The sequence below is a fragment of the Hyla sarda genome, chromosome 7 (assembly GCF_029499605.1).
Source record: "Hyla sarda isolate aHylSar1 chromosome 7, aHylSar1.hap1, whole genome shotgun sequence".
Lineage (NCBI taxonomy): Eukaryota > Metazoa > Chordata > Amphibia > Anura > Hylidae > Hyla > Hyla sarda.
Window position 1 is genome coordinate 216,320,841 of NC_079195.1, and position 17,968 is coordinate 216,338,808.

Sequence of the window (17,968 nt, forward strand, 5' to 3'; positions counted from 1 at the left end):
GATGGCACATCAATGCAAGCTGTGGAAAGAAGCTTTGCTGGCACTACAAGGAGACAGGCCAGTACATCAGGAGATGTAGAAGAGACCGTAAGAGGGCAACAACCCAGCAGCAGGACCGCTACCTCTGCCTTTGTGCAAAGAGGAGCAGGAGGAGCACTGCTAGAGCCCTGCAAAATGACCTCCAGCAGGCCACAAATCTGCATGTGTCCACTCAAACGGTCAGAAACAGACTCGATGAGGGAGGTTTGAGGGCCCGATGTCCACAGGTGGGGGTTGTGTTTACAGCCCAACACCGTGCAGGACTTTTTGCATTTGCCAGAGAACACCAAGATTGGCAAATTCGCCACTGGCGCCCTGTGCTCTTCACAGATGAAACAGGTTCACACTGAGCACATGTGACAGACATGACAGAGTCTGGAGATGCCGTGGAGAATGTGCCTGCAACATCCTCCAGCATGGCAGGTTTGGCGGTGGGTCAGTAATGGTGTGGGGTGGCATTTCTTTTAGGAGCTGCACAGCCCTCCATGTGCTTGCCAGAGGTAGCCTGACTGCCATTAGGTACCAAGATGAGATCCTCAGGCCCCTTGTGAGACCATATGCTGGTGCGGTTGGCCCTGGGTTTCTCCTAATGCAAAACAATGCTAGACCTCATATGGCTGGAGTGTGTCAGCAGTTCCTGCAAGAGGAAGGCATTGATGCTATAGACTGGCCGCCCGTTCCCCAGACCTGAATCCGATTGAGCAAATCTGGGACGTCTCGCTCCATCCACCACAGACTGTCCAGGAGTTGGCGGATGCTTTAGTCCAGGTCTGGGAGGACATCCCTCAGGAGACCATCCTCCACCTCATCAGGAGCATGCCCAGGCGTTGTAGGGAGGTCATACGGGCACGTGGAGGCCACACACACTACTGAGCCTCATTGGGACTTGTTTTAAGGACATTCCATAAAGTTGGATCAGCCTGTAGTGGGGTTTTCCACTGTGATTTTGAGTGTGACTCCATATCCAGACCTCCATGGGTTGATACATTTGATTTCCATTGATAATTTTTGTGTGATTTTGTTGTCAGCGCATTCAACTATGTAAAGAGGAAAGTATTTCATACGATTAGTTCATTCATTCAGATCTAGGATGTGTTATCTTAGTGTTCCCTTTTATTTTTTTGAGCAGTGTGTGTTCATGTGTGTATATAAAAAAGTAATATATATTAATCAAAGAAAAAATTGCAGCACTACTTAGCAAGTCTTAGCATGTGTGTCTAGGTGCCAGCGCCTAACAACCAGATCGCGGTCCCAGTAGATAATCAAAAAACAATGGCGCCGCACTCCAGATCCAAAATGAAAAAAGATTTATTCATTCATGTCACAGTAATGGCAACGTTTCAACTTCTTAATGAAGCCTTTATCAAGTTAATCAAGCATTTTTTTTTGCAAAAGAGAAATCTAAATCAAATCAATATTTGGTGTGACCGCCCTTTACCTTCAGCATCAGTTCTTTTAGGTTTCTAAATGGACTCTGCACGGACACCTTGGAGAACTAAGCCCAGATCTTCTGGATGTAGGCTGCTCAGATCTTACGGTCTCTTCATGTAATCCCAGACAGACTCGGCCATGTTGAGATCAGGGCTCTGTTGGGGCCATATCAAACCTTTTAGGATTCTGAAGATAATTCTTAATGACATTGGCTGTATGTTTTGGGTCTGTGTCCTGCTGAAGAATAAATTTGGAGCCATTTCAGCCACCTCTCTGGTGCTGCATGATGGATAAGTATCTGCTCATATTTCTCAGCATTGATGACACATATACAGTGACCCCTGACCTACGATGGCCCCGACATACGATCATTTCAACATACGATCACTCTCAGAGGCCATCACATGTTGAAGGCAGCATCAACATACAATGCTTTTGTATGGTGGGGCCATTGCATAAACGGCTATCCGGCAGCCCAGACTGCTTCAGCTGCCCCGGATAGCCGTTTACGGTGCCCGATGTGGTCCGCTGACGATCACTTACCTGTCCTCGGGGCTCCGGCTGTTGCTGTTCTCAGTCTTGCCATGAAATATGTCTTGTGTCAATATATGGTATTCCATAACTTTCCCTTTGTAGCAGAGTTTGGCTGTTCCCCGCCAAATTTTAAGCCTATTACACAGTTGTTTCTGTTTTGATGACTATGTTTTAACCTACATATGATGATGATGATCTTTACAACCTGTTTGGTATAATTGGTTAATCATATACCAGACTAAAATCCTGTAAAATCCCTGACTCTGTGCAAATGTACCCAGAAAAACTGATACAATTTTAAAGGCAAAGAATATTGGTTTGATTTCTTTTCTGTTCATTCACTTTGCATTTTGAAAATAAACCATTAAAGCTAACTAAATCTCTTCAGCAACCTCTCCCAATCTTCGTTCAATAATCTTAGTGTTCCTCAAACAGAGTGACTCCAGCTGTTGCAATTCTACAACTCCCAGCATGCCCGGACAGCCAAAGGCATTCTGGGAGTTGTAGTTTTGCAACAGCTGGAGACACTCTGGTTGGGGAATACTGATCTATCTGAACAGATATCTTTCTCATGAGTCTTTGATGCCTCCTCATCACTCATCTTTCTCTTTCTTTTATCAATCATCTAATTTTTGGTCATCTTTTCCTCTCTCTCTCTTTCTTTCGCTGTCTTTCTCTTCTTTCTCTTCTCTTTCTCTCTCTCTCTCTCTCTCTCTCTCTCTCTCTTTCACTTTCGTTCTCTATTTCTGTCTCTCTTCTTCTTTCTCTCTCTCGTATGCGCTCTCTTCTGTCCTCTTTCTTTCTATCTTTCTCTCTCTCTCTCTCTCTCTCTCGTGCACTCTCTTCTCTCTATATTTCTCTCTCGCTCTCTTTTACTCTCTTGATCTTTTTCTTTCTCACTCTTTCTCTCTCTCTCTCGCCCTCTTTATCCTCCCTCTCTTTCTTTCACTGTTTTTCTCTTCTTTCTCCTTTCTCTCTGTTGTGTACGCTCTCTCTCTTTCTCTCTTTTTCTCTGTCTCCCTCTTTCTCTCTCTCTCCCCCCCCCACACCCTGTCTTTCTCTTCTTTCTCCTTTCTCTCTCGTGTGCGCTCTCTTCTCTCCTCTCTCACTTTCTCACTCTCGTGTGTGCGCTCTCTCCTCTCTATTTTTCTCTCTCGGTCTCTTTTTCTCTTTCTTTTGCTCTCGCTCTCTCGATCTCTCTCTCTCGTTCTCTTTCTCTCTCTCGTTCTCTTTCTCTCTCTCGTTCTCTTTCTCTCTCTCGTTCTCTTTCTCTCTCTCTCGTTCTCTTTCTCTCTCTCTCGTTCTCTTTCTCTCGCTCTTGGTCTCTTTCTCGCTCTCGGTCTCTTTCTCGCTCTCTTTCTCTCTCTCTCGCTCTCTTTCTCTCTCTCTCTCTCTCTCGCGCGCGCTCTCTTTCTCTCTCTCTCTCGCGCTCTCTTTCTCTCTCTCGCTCTTGCCGCTACCTCTCCCTCTCTCTTCCCCCCTTCTCGCTCTTTCTTGCGCTCTCTCTCTCGCCCATTTTTTCTCTCTCGCTCTCTTTTTCACTTGTGCTCTTATGCTCTTTCATGCTCTTTCTCGCTCTCTCTTGCATTCTCTCTTGCTCTCCTCTCTCTCGTCATCTCTCTTGTTCATCTATTAGCCTGTCTATATTCAGCATTGTTACCCTCATACACCTCATCCACAAATAGTTACAATCCTGAAGCATCTCAGAGAAGTTTTGCTGGATCATCTCTCCAGAAGAAGTTGCTGAGATGGCTGAGCTTCCATGTGCTTGAGGCGAGGCAGTAAATCACTCTCTTTCTCTTGTAGATGAGTTTTGGCTTCCAGACTTTGTGACTCCTCTCCCATATGAAAGGGCATCTATAGTTAAACTCTACACAGAGAGAGGTTTTCACCTAAAACTTTCCATGTGGATGTGTAACAATACTGTATAACCATCATCTTAAAGGGGTACTCCGGAGAAAACCTCTTTTTATTATTTTATTTTTTTAAATCAACTGGTGCCAGAAAGTTAAACAGATTTGTAAATTACTTCTATTAAAAAATCTTAATCCTTCCAGTGCTCATAAGCTGTTAAGTACTACAGAGGATTTTTTTTTTCTTTTTGGAACACAGAGCTCTCTGCTGACATCTCTGTCCATTTTAAGAACTGTCCAGTGTAGGAGAAAATCCCCATAGCAAACATATGCTGCTGGAGGCCCCCGTGATCTTGCACGCGGCACCCCGTTTGTAATCAGTCCCCGGAGCGTGTTCGCTCCGGGTCTGATTACTGGCGACCACCGGGCCGGCGGCGTGTGACGTCTCGCCTCCGCCCCCGTGTGACGTCACGCTCCACCCCTCAATGCAAGCCTACGGGAGGGGGCGTGATAGTGTGAAAACGCTTCAGGACACAAAATTCTTCACTACACCGGCACCTGCGACCGGGGCCGAAAACGTCACACTGCCGCTCAGCTGCCTATCGCCGAGTCGGACTGCGCTGCGGCTGGTGATTGGCTGATTCATCCTACCACCGGCAACCAGGAAGTGGATTGCGGCAGAGACCAGAGACTGTTACTGGAGGCCCCGGGGGAGCGGAGGAAGGTATGTACATCTTTAATTTTTTTTTACTGCCGGCACTATGGGGGACAATTTTTATGGTCTGAAGTTCTCCTTTAAGCCATGCAACTTTGTGTGGGTCATACTGGTGATCACATGACCCAGTTACAGTAATGAAACTCCCTAGATTACAAAATGAATCCAGGTAGAAAGAGGAGTATACCCTCAGACTTTCAAGGTATAAAGGTAAAGGAATGTCTGGATGACAAAGTACTCTATTTGCAGGTATATGTTTGCAATACAAACTTAATGGATTAATGTATAGAAGTCGAGTTATCCACGCTGCCCATGTGACTGATCCTGATAGAAAGGCGCGCACACCGTGTGACAGGCGGAATTACTACAAGTAGACTCTTAATTCTGTAGGCAAAGCCAGGGGACCCTGACACCTGGAATCTCAGTGGCTCAATACCTAGTGAAGTAGTTCATCATCGACGGCACCTCAACACTCCAGAAAACACAAGTATCCCACAAGAATCAATTTATCCGCTGAAATATCCGCAGAGCACCAGCTTTGCCGTATAGGCGAGCCGGCTCGTGTTTTGTTTGCTCTTGCGTCTGTGCATGGAGCCTAATTAAAAGCCGAGATATTCACATAAACAGCCTCATTAAATCCTGTGCGCCAAAGCAAACCACGTCAATAAAACCGTATAAATCCATCCCTTATGGTTTATTAGAGGAGCAGGCTGACTGGGGGAACACATTCATACAGCTCAAATTTATCGCCACCGTATGGGCCACAGTGTTTTATGCTGATTTTTGTTCAATTTTACGTGAACACTTATTTGAATGTTCGCAAGTCAAGTTATGGAAAATGGAACTTTTTGTTGGCAGGAATTAAATGTTCTGTTCTTGTTGACAATGCTACATTCATATTTCAGGGACTTATGTAGAATGGGAATAATAAAGGGAATTTGAGACAGATACTGGTGTTCTTTTTTTAATTTTTTTTTTATAATTTATTTATATTTTCTGATTGTTATATTTTTGTACATTATTATGGAGGCAACCACCTTTCCTGAGCTTTTTTTTTTTTTTTTTTTTTTAACCATATAGAGATGTTCTTTATAACAGGCCCCATGGACATAGGCAATAAAACACTGAAGCTTCTCCGTTCACAGGAATTTGAAAAGGTCCCTGGGCGTGCTCTGTGACCTTTTGAGTGGGTCATGCCACAGGGAGGGGGAGGTTGAGCTGTCAGCATCATCTATTGTTTTATTTATTTATTTAGGAAAGGAAGAAACTGTTCAGCCCGGATAGATGCACTTACAATCCAAGTTTTATTTTTGTAACATGAAGTCGTACCCATGTTACAATCTTTCAAACCTTGTTTAAATAGGATATCATGTGGCAATACTGACCAGTCATGAGGCTTTCCACATTAAGACCTCCCAATTAACCCTTCAAGGACATTGGACGTAAATGTGCGTCCTGGTGCCCTAGTACTTAAGGCACCAGGACGTACAGTAATGGCGGACATCAGCTATCTCACTGTCTGTCTGTCATTAACCCTTTTAGATGACGTGATCAATACTCATTGCGGCACCCAAAGCAGTTGGCATACTATAGAAGTAGATCGCCGATAGCACTAGCCAGTAAGAATGTTATTAATGATACCCTATGGAACTTTAATAATAATAATAATAATAAATAAATAAATAATTAATGTAAATAAGCCCCTCCCTAAAAAAAATTAGCCTTTAAAAAAAAAAGAATAATTTCAAACAATAAAATATAGATATCATCACCACCCAAGGAAGTGTCCAATCAATTAAAATACAATGTTAATTATCCCATGTGGTGAAGTCCAAAATTGCTAATTTTTTTTGCTCCTATCACATCCCAGAAAAAAAGGAATAAAAAGTGATCAAAAAAGTCACATAAATGCAACTGTCCAGAGCAGAAGCAAATTCCCCATTGCAAACCTCTCATACTTTGGACAGTTCCTGACACGGACAGAGGTGTCAGCAGAGAGGACTGTGGTCAGACTGGAAAAAAACTACACAACTTCCCTCTGGAGCATACAGCAGCTGATAAGTACTGGAAGGGTTAAGATTTTTAAATAGAAGTAATTTACAAATCTGTACAACTTTCTGGCACAAGTTGACTTGAAAACTTTTTTTTTTCCCCCTCCGTAGTCCTTTATGAGGATTTTATAAATACATCCCCTCCCCCCCACCCAGCTCAGAAATCATGGAATGAAACACAGACTAGAACTTTGTTTCCCAACCAGTGGGCCTCCAGTTGTTGCAAAACTACAACTCACAGCATGCCCGGACAGCCTTTGGCTGTCCAGGCATGCTGACAGTTGTAGTTTTGCAACAGCTGGAGGCACACTGGTTGGGGAACACTGGACCAGAGTATTAAGATAGAGATTAGTTTAGATAACTCTACTAAATTCTGAACTTGAAGCCTCACAGTCAAACCAATATAGAGCAATGTGAACCTTAGCCCAAGTACAGAGAGTTATATTTGAGTGGTTTTTCCAGCACACACGGGGGCATACGGGTACTTATTCAGACACATTAACCAGCGCCTTCCATTGTAGAATCGCAGGCATCTCGCTTTAAGAGACGTCTGTGTATATAACCTTCTGAAATGTGCTGCCTGCTGTTCCGGATACAGATATTATATAGTATTGTAGCCCACAGTGACTTTAGCTTTGTGTAATTATTTCCATCTCTTTTCATAACAGTAAAAATTGATATTAAGTCCATGCGTCGTTCGGTTTGGGGAAAATTGCACTTTTTAGATGGAAAAACTTGAAAAGCCTCCAACCGATCTCATTGCCTTGTGTTACATTATTAATGGGAACAGCCATCATTGAAGTTTATTAGGCAGCACACCCTGCTCTACATCAAAATACCATGGGGGGGGGGGGGGTGTTCCATCCGTACGAAAGCCTTTTTCTTGTCTGATAAATATTTTCGGTGAGAAGAAAATCTGAGAACTGCATCTGAACTAATTACAGGTTGGATAGATTGGTCTCTACCAAAGGGGTTGTATGAGATTAGGAAAATATGGCTGCGTTCCCTCCTTGGCCGCGGCTGCTTTCCCTCCTTGGCCTCGGCTGCTTTCCCTCCTTGCCCGCGGCCGCTTTCCCTCCTTGCCCGCGGCCGCTTTCCCTCCTTGCCCGCGGCCGCTTTCCCTCCTTGCCCGTGGCCGCTTTCCCTCCTTGCCCGCGGCTGCTTTCCCTCCTTGTCCATTGCCGTGTGGGGTATTGCAATGGCTGGGTGCCCCCCCTCCCCCCCACCTCTAGCTCTTAAGCTGTTGCAACACTACAACTCCCATCAGCAACTTGGAAGCCACAGGTTGGGGAACCCAGGTAAGAAACAATATGAAAAAAGGGTAAACTGACTGCCAGTAGACAAATGCCTCTCAGGCACTATGTAGTAAGCAAATAGAAGCACAAAGACTCTAAACCTTGGGCAGATTCCCAGTATCAAATGCAATAGGAAAAATATTTTAAAATCAAGCTTCCTGTGCTGTAGATTAAAAATGTGAACTTTACTATGACATCATTAAAAAAAAAACTTCTTAATCCTTAAAAATACAAATAAAACTCCAACACGTTTTGAACAGTTTACAGCTCCTACTCACTTTTTCATGGCATGAGTGAGAGCTGGTAACAGAATACTGTGCATGTAAAATACACTCAAAAGGGATCATCCAGGATTACAAAACATAGCTGCTTTGTTCCAAAAAACTGCGCCACAACTGTTTTTAGGTTGTGTGTGGTTTTACATCTTTGTTCCATTCACCTTAAAGGGGTACTCTGCTGCTAAGCATTTGGAACAAACTGTTCCAAAGGCGAGAGCCGGTGCCAGGAGCTTGTGATGTCATAGCCCCGCCCCTCATGCCATCACAGCCTGCCTCCTCAATGCAAGTCTATGGGAGGGGGCGTGACAGTTGTCACGCCCCCTCCCATAGACTTGCATTGAGGGGGCGGAGCAATGACATCACGAGCTCCCGGCTCCAGCGTTCGGAGCAGTTTGTTCCAAACGCTGAGTAGCGGAGTACCCCTTTAATGGAACTGAGCTGCAAATCTACCCACAACCTGAGGATAAGAGTGGTGCAGTTTCTGGAAGAAAGTAATTAAAGGTATGGGCACTCTGAGAAAAATTTCTGTGCCATGATATGTGGAATCTGCCTCAAATTACCAAAGGCTGTCCGGGCATGCTGGGAGTTGTAGTTTTTCAACAGCTGGTCGAAAACACTTTAATTAGAACTTTTTTTGGTCCGATAAAAGCTCCAGAAAGAGACATTTATTTCGTGCAGCCTCCTCTCGATCCCGCTGTGTCGAAGCGTATTCCGGCTTCTCGAGTTCACTAGCTGCACTTTTTTTTTTTTCTTTGTTTCCTCATTGTGAAACGGCTTTAAAAAAGTACAATCCTATTGTTACAGTATAATGCTTCTGATCAGAACAGATTTAGACAGAATGAAAAATAAAAAGATTTCACCGACGCAGACGCCCCCACACTTTACATTCCCAATAATATCATATCCAGTTTAGCAAAGCAAATATTGTATCTGTTTGCTGGGTGTAATTTTATCGGCGGCGATAATAATTTATAACAATGTTCCACACTCGCTAATCCTCTAAATCTGAAGGTGCCGAGCTCATCTCTGATCTCAGATTGTGTTCAGTGTTTACAATCGGTCATAGTGGTGATGAACATGCAAATTTTATAGAAGATCGATTGCGGAACAGAGACCACATTGTCCATTTATTCTGTCCTTATATGGTAAACTTTGTATTTTTACCTTAGGAATGATATATTATATGTTTATCCCAGCAGGTTTCATTTACATCTACTACTTCTTCAGTGTATTAATGTTTTCTCACATTGCTTCTGATCTTCCCCCAACTAACCTCAGATTGTGCCCCCCTGTTCTTCTGTTCAGTGTTCCCTCCTGATCCCCACTCAAAGTTTCCCCTCCTTTAACATACACTCACTGGCCACTTTATTAAGTTCACCTTGCTAGTCCCAGGTCAGACCCTCTTTATACTTTCTACAAGTTGCTGGACACGTTCCTCAGCGATTTGGCTCCAGACAAACATGATGACATCACACAGTTCCTCCATATACACATGATGACATCACACAGTTCCTCCATATGGACATGATGACATCATACAGTTCCTCCATATGGACATGACGACATCACACAGTTCCTCCATATGGACATGACGACATCACACAGTTCCTACATATGGACATGATGACATCACACAGTTCTTCCATATGGACATGATGACATCACACAGTTCCTCCATATACACATGACATCACACAGTTCCTCCATATACACATGATGACATCACACAGTTCCTCCATATGGACATGATGACATCACACAGTTCCTCCATATGGACATGACGACATCACACAGTTCCTCCATATGGACATGACGACATCACACAGTTCCTCCATATGGACATGACGACATCACACAGTTCCTCCATATGGACATGATGACACCACACAATTCCTCCATATGGACATGATGACATCACACAGTTCATCCATATGGACATGATGACATCACACAGTTCATCCATATGGACATGATGACATCACACAGTTCATCCATATGGACATGATGACATCACACAGTTCATCCATATGGACATGATGACATCACACAATTCCTCCATATGGACATGATGACATCACACAGTTCCTCCATATAGACATGATGACATCACACAGTTCTTCCATATGGACATGATGACATCACACAGTTCCTCCATATAGACATGATGACATCACACAGTTCCTCCATATATACATGATGACATCACACAGTTCTTCCATATGGATATGATGACATCACACAGTTCTTCCATATAGACATTATGACATCACACAGTTGCTGCAGATTTGTCGGATCCATGATGAGAACCTCCGATTCCACTACATCCCAGCGGTGATCTATTGGATGATCTGGTGACTGTGGAGGCCATTGGAGTTCAATGACTTCATCGTCATGTATGAGATGTCATGTGACATGGGGCATTATCCTGCTGGAAGTATTATCAATATAGGGGTCCGCTGTGGCCATAAAGGGAAGGACATGGTCAGTAACAATACTCAGGTAGGCTGTGGTGTTTATACCAGGATCAGTTGGTACTAAGGGGCCCAAAGTGTCGCCAGAAAATGTCCCTCACACCATTACAGCCTGAACCGCTGATAAAAGGCAGGAGGGATCCATACTTTACTGCTGTTTAGGCTAAATTCTGACCTTTCTATCTTAATGTCACAGCTGTAATCAAGACTCCTTAGCCCAGGCAACGTTTTTCCAGTTTTTCATTGTTCACCTTTAGTGACCTGTGTGAATTGTAGCCTCAGTTTCCTGTTCTAAGTTGACAGGAGTGGCCCCGGAGTGGTCTTCTGCTGCTGTAGCCCAACAAGGCATTTTCCTGCACAGAACTGCCGCTTACTGAATATTTTTTTTGGACCGTTCTTTGTAAACCCTAGAGATGGTTTTAGCGAAAATCCCAGTAAATCAGAAGTTTTTGAAATGCTCATCTTGCACCAACAACCATGTCACATTCATAGGGGTATTAAAGGTGTATTGCGGCCACAGACCTCTTATCCCCTATCCAAAGGAAGGGGATAAGATGTCTGATCATGGGGTGCCCCCCGTCTGATCGAGGGGGTGTGGTGTGACATCACAAGGAGGAGTGGCATGATGTCACATCTCCAATCCTGGAAACTCCAGAGCAGCAACCCGGTATAGAATTCCGGGTGCTGCATGGAGATCCCGGGGGGGTCCCAGAGGCGGTTTGGGTGTAAGAAGTCTATGGCTGGAATACCCCTTGAAAGGAGTACTCCAGTGCGTTTTTTTTTTTTTTACCCTCTGTGCCCGGGCTGCCAAGCGAAACAAAACAAACTTTAACTCCCCCTCCTACGTTCCCCCTTTGTGCTGATATCGATGTCCCATTCACCGGTCCCCGACTCCTTCCGCTTCCTGTAAGTCGAAGAGTCACGTGACGCTCAGCATATCACCTGCCGCAGCAGTTTCCCCCTCAGCCGGGGATACGCTGAGCGCCACGTGACTCTTCAACTTACAGGAAGCGAAAGAAGTCAGGGACCAGAGAACGGGACGTCGAAATCAGCGCAATGGGGGAACGTAGGAAGGTGAGTTAAAGTTTGTTTTGTTTCGCTTGGCAGCCCGGGCACATAGGGTTAAAAAAAAAACGCACCAGAGTACTTCTTTAAATCCCCTTTCTTCCCTAGAAGTAGATTAGATGTAAAGAAATGATCATGATAACAAATCATTTCACAGACAAGATTTGTAGCGTTTAGTATTCTTGTATTCCTTCTGCCTTATGTTTCTTTAGTTGCATTCACACTGTGCATTTTGTCTGTCCTTTTTTAACCTTGTTTGATACTGGATCTCCTAGGATAGAAGCCTGTTCTGAGCCTTGTACTAATCCGTTTATCTAGGAGTGAGTTAGCCTTGAGTCTGTACCCATGTTTGCTTGTATTTTTAATTTTTGTTTTCTCTCAGGCTAGTATTCTGATCTCGGTGTAGTGTGCCTACTACCTAAGAGCCTATTTGACTTAAGTATTGTTGTCCCGCCATGCTTGGAGTGGGGTGTCCAGTGTGTTTCTGGTTCTGTTTCCAGTGTGAACAGTGCTCTTGATTTCCTGACCGGTTTAGTGCTCTGACATTAAGTTAACCTGTTCATCTCCTGGTTTTGTCTGCTGTATACTTATCCTTATATCTATTCTTATTCATATTATCATATCCGATGCCCCTTTTCAATCTCCGCAAGTTGTTTTGACCACGTCTACATGCCTAAATGCATGGAGTCGCTGACATGTGATTTGGTTGATTAGCTGATCGGATTAGTTCTAACAAGCTATTGAACAGGTGCACCTAATAAAGTGGCCAGTAAGTGTGTGTAAATGCTTGGAGTTGTAGTTTTGCAACACTGTACTGGGTAACACTGTACTAATGGATACAATAAAACATGCAGTATTACATTGCGGTATTATTCAACACAACCGTCTATGCACAAGATCGTGCGGCATTATCTCTGCCCACACCAGACTGCAGCGCCGGACGACGTGACATAGTTTTATTAGAGGCTTTTGCAGCCTCTTTGCTGCCCTGTTAACTTTTGACATTTTGTTTTCCCCAATAACCAGCTGTTACTTAGTTACTTGTGAAATGCCAGCAGCCATGCGAGGGGCGGCTCGTGTGTAGTGACCGCACGCTCGGCAGCTGCTGGTTAGGGACCTGTGTTTTTCATCTCGTCCCCTCTTTCCGAGTCGGGATACAGAAGCTTTGTCTCTTATTTTCTGGCTTTAGTGGATTATGTTGTTTGGCAGTGCTTCCAAACCAGGGTGCCTCCAGCTGTTGCAAAACTACGACTCCCAGCATGCCCGGACAGCCAAAGGCTGTCCGGGCATGCTGGGAGTTGTAGTTTTGCAACAGCTGGAGCCACCCTGGTCTGGAAACACTGCCATACAAGGTAAACCTATAAGCTGCAGATCTCTGGATTGAACATGAACAATCTTCGCCCGGAAATCTTTGAGCGCACGTTCCGCAAATTTGCTCCATCTGGTGGGCGCTAGGACCACTCGGAAATGCTCATAGACAGAAATGCGCTTCCAAGCCGAGTTTGCAGAAAGAATAGATAAGGCTACATTCACATTGCCGGTTGTCTCCGGCAGTGTGAAGCCCGATATTGTGAAATAGTGCTTGCGCCGTCTTTTTCTCCGGCTTTTCTCTCCGAAAATAACGGTTCCCGAAGGACCCCATTGACTATTTATTGCCCCTTATGACCCGTCAAAATTACAGCCGTCAAACTGCCGTGTGTCATACCGGCAGTGTGAAAGGGGCCTAAGTCTATTCTTTCTGTGGACGCCGGAATTGGGATTTCTGTGGCGGAAATTCTTCCGTGTACACAGCGCAGCAGCATCCTATAGAAATCAGTGGGACTCTGCTGCAATGAATATGTCTAGTCGGGATATTTCCATGGGATTCCGCATGAAAATTCCGCTCTGTGAACATGGCCTTAGGGTCCATTTACACAGCTGAAAAATTCCACTTGGAAATCCCAGTACAGCAGCCTGCTATTGTTATTAATGAGATTCTGCTGCTCCGTGTAAAAGGCAGAATTTTTTCCTGCTTGAAATTCTGCAGCGGAAGTTCACGTTCCGAGCGGTCCTAGCGCTGACTCTCCAAGTCGGTGCCTGCCGTGCAAGGAATATCCCCGTGTGCAATACTTCTGCCGTGTGAATGGATCCTTAGGCCCAACCACAGGTCTGATGACCCGAATTGTGAGCAACACCTGACTCTTTCCGTTCGGGTCATTTAGGTGGTCGGTTTATGACTTCCGGACGTAATATGGAGACGCAAACACCCATCTATAATACGCACGTGACAGATTTGTTGCAAGAAATTCTGCGGCTGAGAATCCATTCCTTCTATTTGAATAGTTTATGTTTTAGCAGCATGCGCATTCATTTTTGTAAGCCCGGTTCAGATGAATGGGACAGTTGCAGAAACTTCTGACATCCTGGCAGTTGTAGTTTTGCAACAGCTGGAGGCACACTGGTTGTCAAACACTGCATTTAAATGGCTAGCCAGTTTCACCAAAATGGCAAGTTGGGCTGACCTTAACGGGGTACTCCGGTGGAAGTTTAAATGAACTGATGCCAGAAAGTTACAGATTTGTAAATGACTTCTATTAAAAAAATCTTAACCCTTCCAGTACTTTTTAGCAGCTGTATGCTACAGAGGAAATTCTTTTCTTTTTTAATTTCTTTTTTTTTTTTTTGTCTTGTCCACAGTGCTCTCTGCTGACACCTCTGTCCATGTCAGGAACTGTCCAGAGCAGCATAGGTTTGCTATGGGGATTTTTTCCTGCTCTGGACAGTTCCTGATATGGGCATCAGGTGTCAGCAGAGAGCACCGTGAACAAGACAAAAAAGAAATTTAAAAAGAAAAGAACTTCCTCTGTAGCATACAGCTGCTAAAATGTACTGGAAGGGTAAAGATGTTTTAATAGAAGTCATTTACAAATCTGTTTAACTTTCTGGCACCAGTTGATGAAAAAAAGTTTTCCACCGGAGTACCCCTTTAATTTATAAGGCCAGGTGGGGGAGATTTATCAAAACCTGCACAGAGGGAAAGTTGCCCAGTTGCCCGTAGAAACCAATCAGATCGCTTCTTTCATTTTTAACAAGGCCTCTGCAAAATGAAAGAAGCGATCTGATTGGTTGCTATGGGCAACTGGGTAACATCTCCTTTGCACAGGTTTTAATAAATCTCCCCCAGTGTGTCTAAAATGAGGAAAATTTTAGGGGTATTCCGGCCTTATACACCTTATCCCCTATCCAAAGGATAGGGGATAAGATGTATGATTGCAGGGTCCCCCCGCTGGGGACCCCCGCGATGTGCCTGCTGCACCCGGCGTTCCTTTAGAGCGTCTGGTGCAGCGGAGGCTCGTGACGTCACGGCCACACCCCCTCAATGCAAGTCTATGGGAGACTTGTATTGAGGGGGTGTGACCGTGACGTCACGAGCGGGGTGTGAACAGTGACGTCATGAGCCCCCGCCCCGCATCGCCAGTCATCCGGCACGGAGTGAAGTTGGCTCCATTCTGGGGTGCCGCAGCAGAGAATGTGGAGTCCCCAGCAGCAGAACCCCCGCGATCAGACACCTTATCCCCTATCCCCTATCCATTCATGTCTATGGGAGTGGGCGTGCCAGGGGCTGCACCGAGATTGCGGGGGTCCCAATGGCGATCCCTGTGCACATCTATGGGTCTCCATAGTTACAGACTACAAACAATCCCTGTGTGTCGTCTCGTCCTGTAGTTATGCGTCTTCCTTCTTTTCATGACTGTTTGCAGACCGTACAAAAGAAAGCTGATGGGAGAAATTAAGAGGATACGACTACATGCAGGGCTTGTAGTCTGTTACCATGGAGACTCGTATCCTATTACTCATCCTATTCTCATTCACCTTAATTTCCCCCTAGTATTGATGGGCAGACTATTTATGTCTCTCTTTGATCTGTGAATGGGATACCAGGCAGCTGATCCTTGCAAAACCACTTTGATCTTCCTATGCGAGACTTACACCTCCTTCCTTCTGCTCATGGGAAGAATTTAACATCGTCAACATTCTAGAGATTTGTTATTTAAGCAGTTACATCTTTCTTCACGTACGTTTCACCTTTTCACTTATTTATTTTTCTTACAGGGATTCCCCAGAGGAGTTGGTGATGACCGACCTCGTAAGCTACGCCAACCAGCTTCCCGTGTCCGAGATCATACACCAGGTAAAAGATTGCTGGAAGATGTGTTTATTTTTTATTTTTTGTTGTTGTTTTTTTTTTTTTTTTTTCAGTCAACAATAAGTGACTTTCTCCAATCTTAGCCTTGCTTGAATGGGAGAAATGGAGAGATAAAATAACTTCGTACACATTCGGGCACTGCTTGCTCCAGAGAAGATTTCCAAAAGGCTCGGAAGTATTGAACACTGGTGGTGCTTCTTTACTAAAGGGGTACTCCACTGCCCCAGCGTTCGGAACTTTTTGTTCCGAACGCTGGGTGCGGGCTGTGGGGTTGTGACGTCACAGTCACGCCCCTCGTGATGCCACGCCACGCTCCCTCAATGCAAGTCTATGGGAGGGGGCGTGGCAGCCACCACGCCCCTTCCCAAAGACTTGCATTGAGGGGGCGTGGCCGTGACGTCACAACCCCGCATTCTGGAACAAAACGTTCCGAACACAGGGGCAGTGGAGTACCCCTTTAAAATAAAGTTACAAATGCAATGACTCGTTTCAAGGGTACTAGCCCTCTTCCTCAAATTGCATGAGGAAGAGGGCTGGTACCCTCGAAACGCGTTTAACTTTTTTTTTTTTTTTTTTATAAAGGAGCATCACCAGTGTTAAATACTTCCAAACCTTTTGGAATACTTCTATGGAGCAAGCAGCGCCCAAATGTGTATGAGGTAGTTTTTTCTCCCCATTTCTGCTGTTTTGAACAGGACAGATTTCTCAGACCCTGGGGCCTTGGAGGCTTTGCAGCTCGCTTCATGATATCTGGTACCCTATATAGGGGCATTTTGCTCTAAATTTACCTTTTTTGAAGTAAGAGACCATCTGGGCATCTTACTGACCATCTTTTTTCTCACTATCCATCTGGGCACCAGTCTGCTGCTATTTACGCTTTTGGCTCTAGTCAGGGTCCCGTTAACCTGGGGTAATACACGCAGCACTGTCATGTGTGTATTTTTTTTCTCTCCGCTCGACACCCGTCCTTTCGGCGGACTGAGCTCTCTTTAGTGGAGCACACCGGCAGTCAGTGTGAACATATCCTGAACTATAAAGCAATGCTCACATGAAAATGCGCTATAAAATTAAGCGTAAGGGTACATGCACGCCACGTTTTTGCAATACAGTTCCCTTATCAAGTTTTGGATGAAAAACAGATTCCTTAAAACCGGACTAAACTGTGTCAAACCGTGTCTACAAATTTCAACCTGTATACGGTTAAAAACTGTATACGGTTTGAAAAATCATCATGTCCGGTTGCATCCGTTTTTATAAGAAAAAAAACATATACATTTTTAACTTTTCACTCCACTTTGAATAAAGTTTCACTTGTTTGATTGAAATTCCAAGAGAAAAAACTGTGCAAAGTCAAAAACTGTATGGTGAAAACTGGATGGAACCTTACGCACATACTGTTCCGTACAGTTCACATGGACTCCCATGTTTTAAAAAAAAAAAAAGTATACGGTTTAATACGGTTTTTCACCCGGATCAAAAAACATGGTAGACTACGGTTTTGGGTACAGGTAAAAAAAACGGGCAAAACGGACTAAACCGGATGATGCGTTTGACATACTGTTTACAATGTTAAGTCAATGCATACGGTTTGCTATACGGTTGAAACCGTATACTTAAAACCTTATACGGGAACTGTATAGCAAAAACGTGGTGCGCATGCACCCTAACTTGACATTTTTGTTGGAGACTTATCTCCCCATAATATGGCCTCACTTTATCCCATTTCCATGGCAACCAAAGTGCGATATACATAACTATGATTTCATCTCTCTTATAATGACATAAACGTGTGTATGTTATTTGTCTTTTTCATATAAGTTTTGCATATTTTAGCTGAAATGCGTAGGTTCCTCTTTTGGACAACATAAGCTTTTCATACAATAGAGTTGTATTTTTATTGTGATGTAAAAAAAAAAAAAAAAACAATTGTAATTGTAGTATCCAGATGTCTCCTTTTATTGTATTACATATTCTCCCCTCTCAGTACATTGTGGTGCTTACAAAAAAAAACTTAAAATTGACAAAAAGAACACAAGTAAACACAACATAC

The 17,968-nt window shown here is 44.2% G+C and overlaps 1 protein-coding gene across 1 annotated transcript in view; it reads left to right on the top strand.

Moving 5' to 3' along the window:
* The window catches only part of PIGK (phosphatidylinositol glycan anchor biosynthesis class K), a 149,783-nt gene that overhangs the window by 78,482 nt on the left and 53,333 nt on the right, over positions 1–17,968 (top strand). Inside the window, exon 10 of the mRNA XM_056532660.1 lies at positions 15,825–15,903. Coding sequence (XP_056388635.1) covers positions 15,825–15,903 — 79 coding nt within the window. The remainder of the gene's footprint in view (positions 1–15,824; positions 15,904–17,968) is intronic.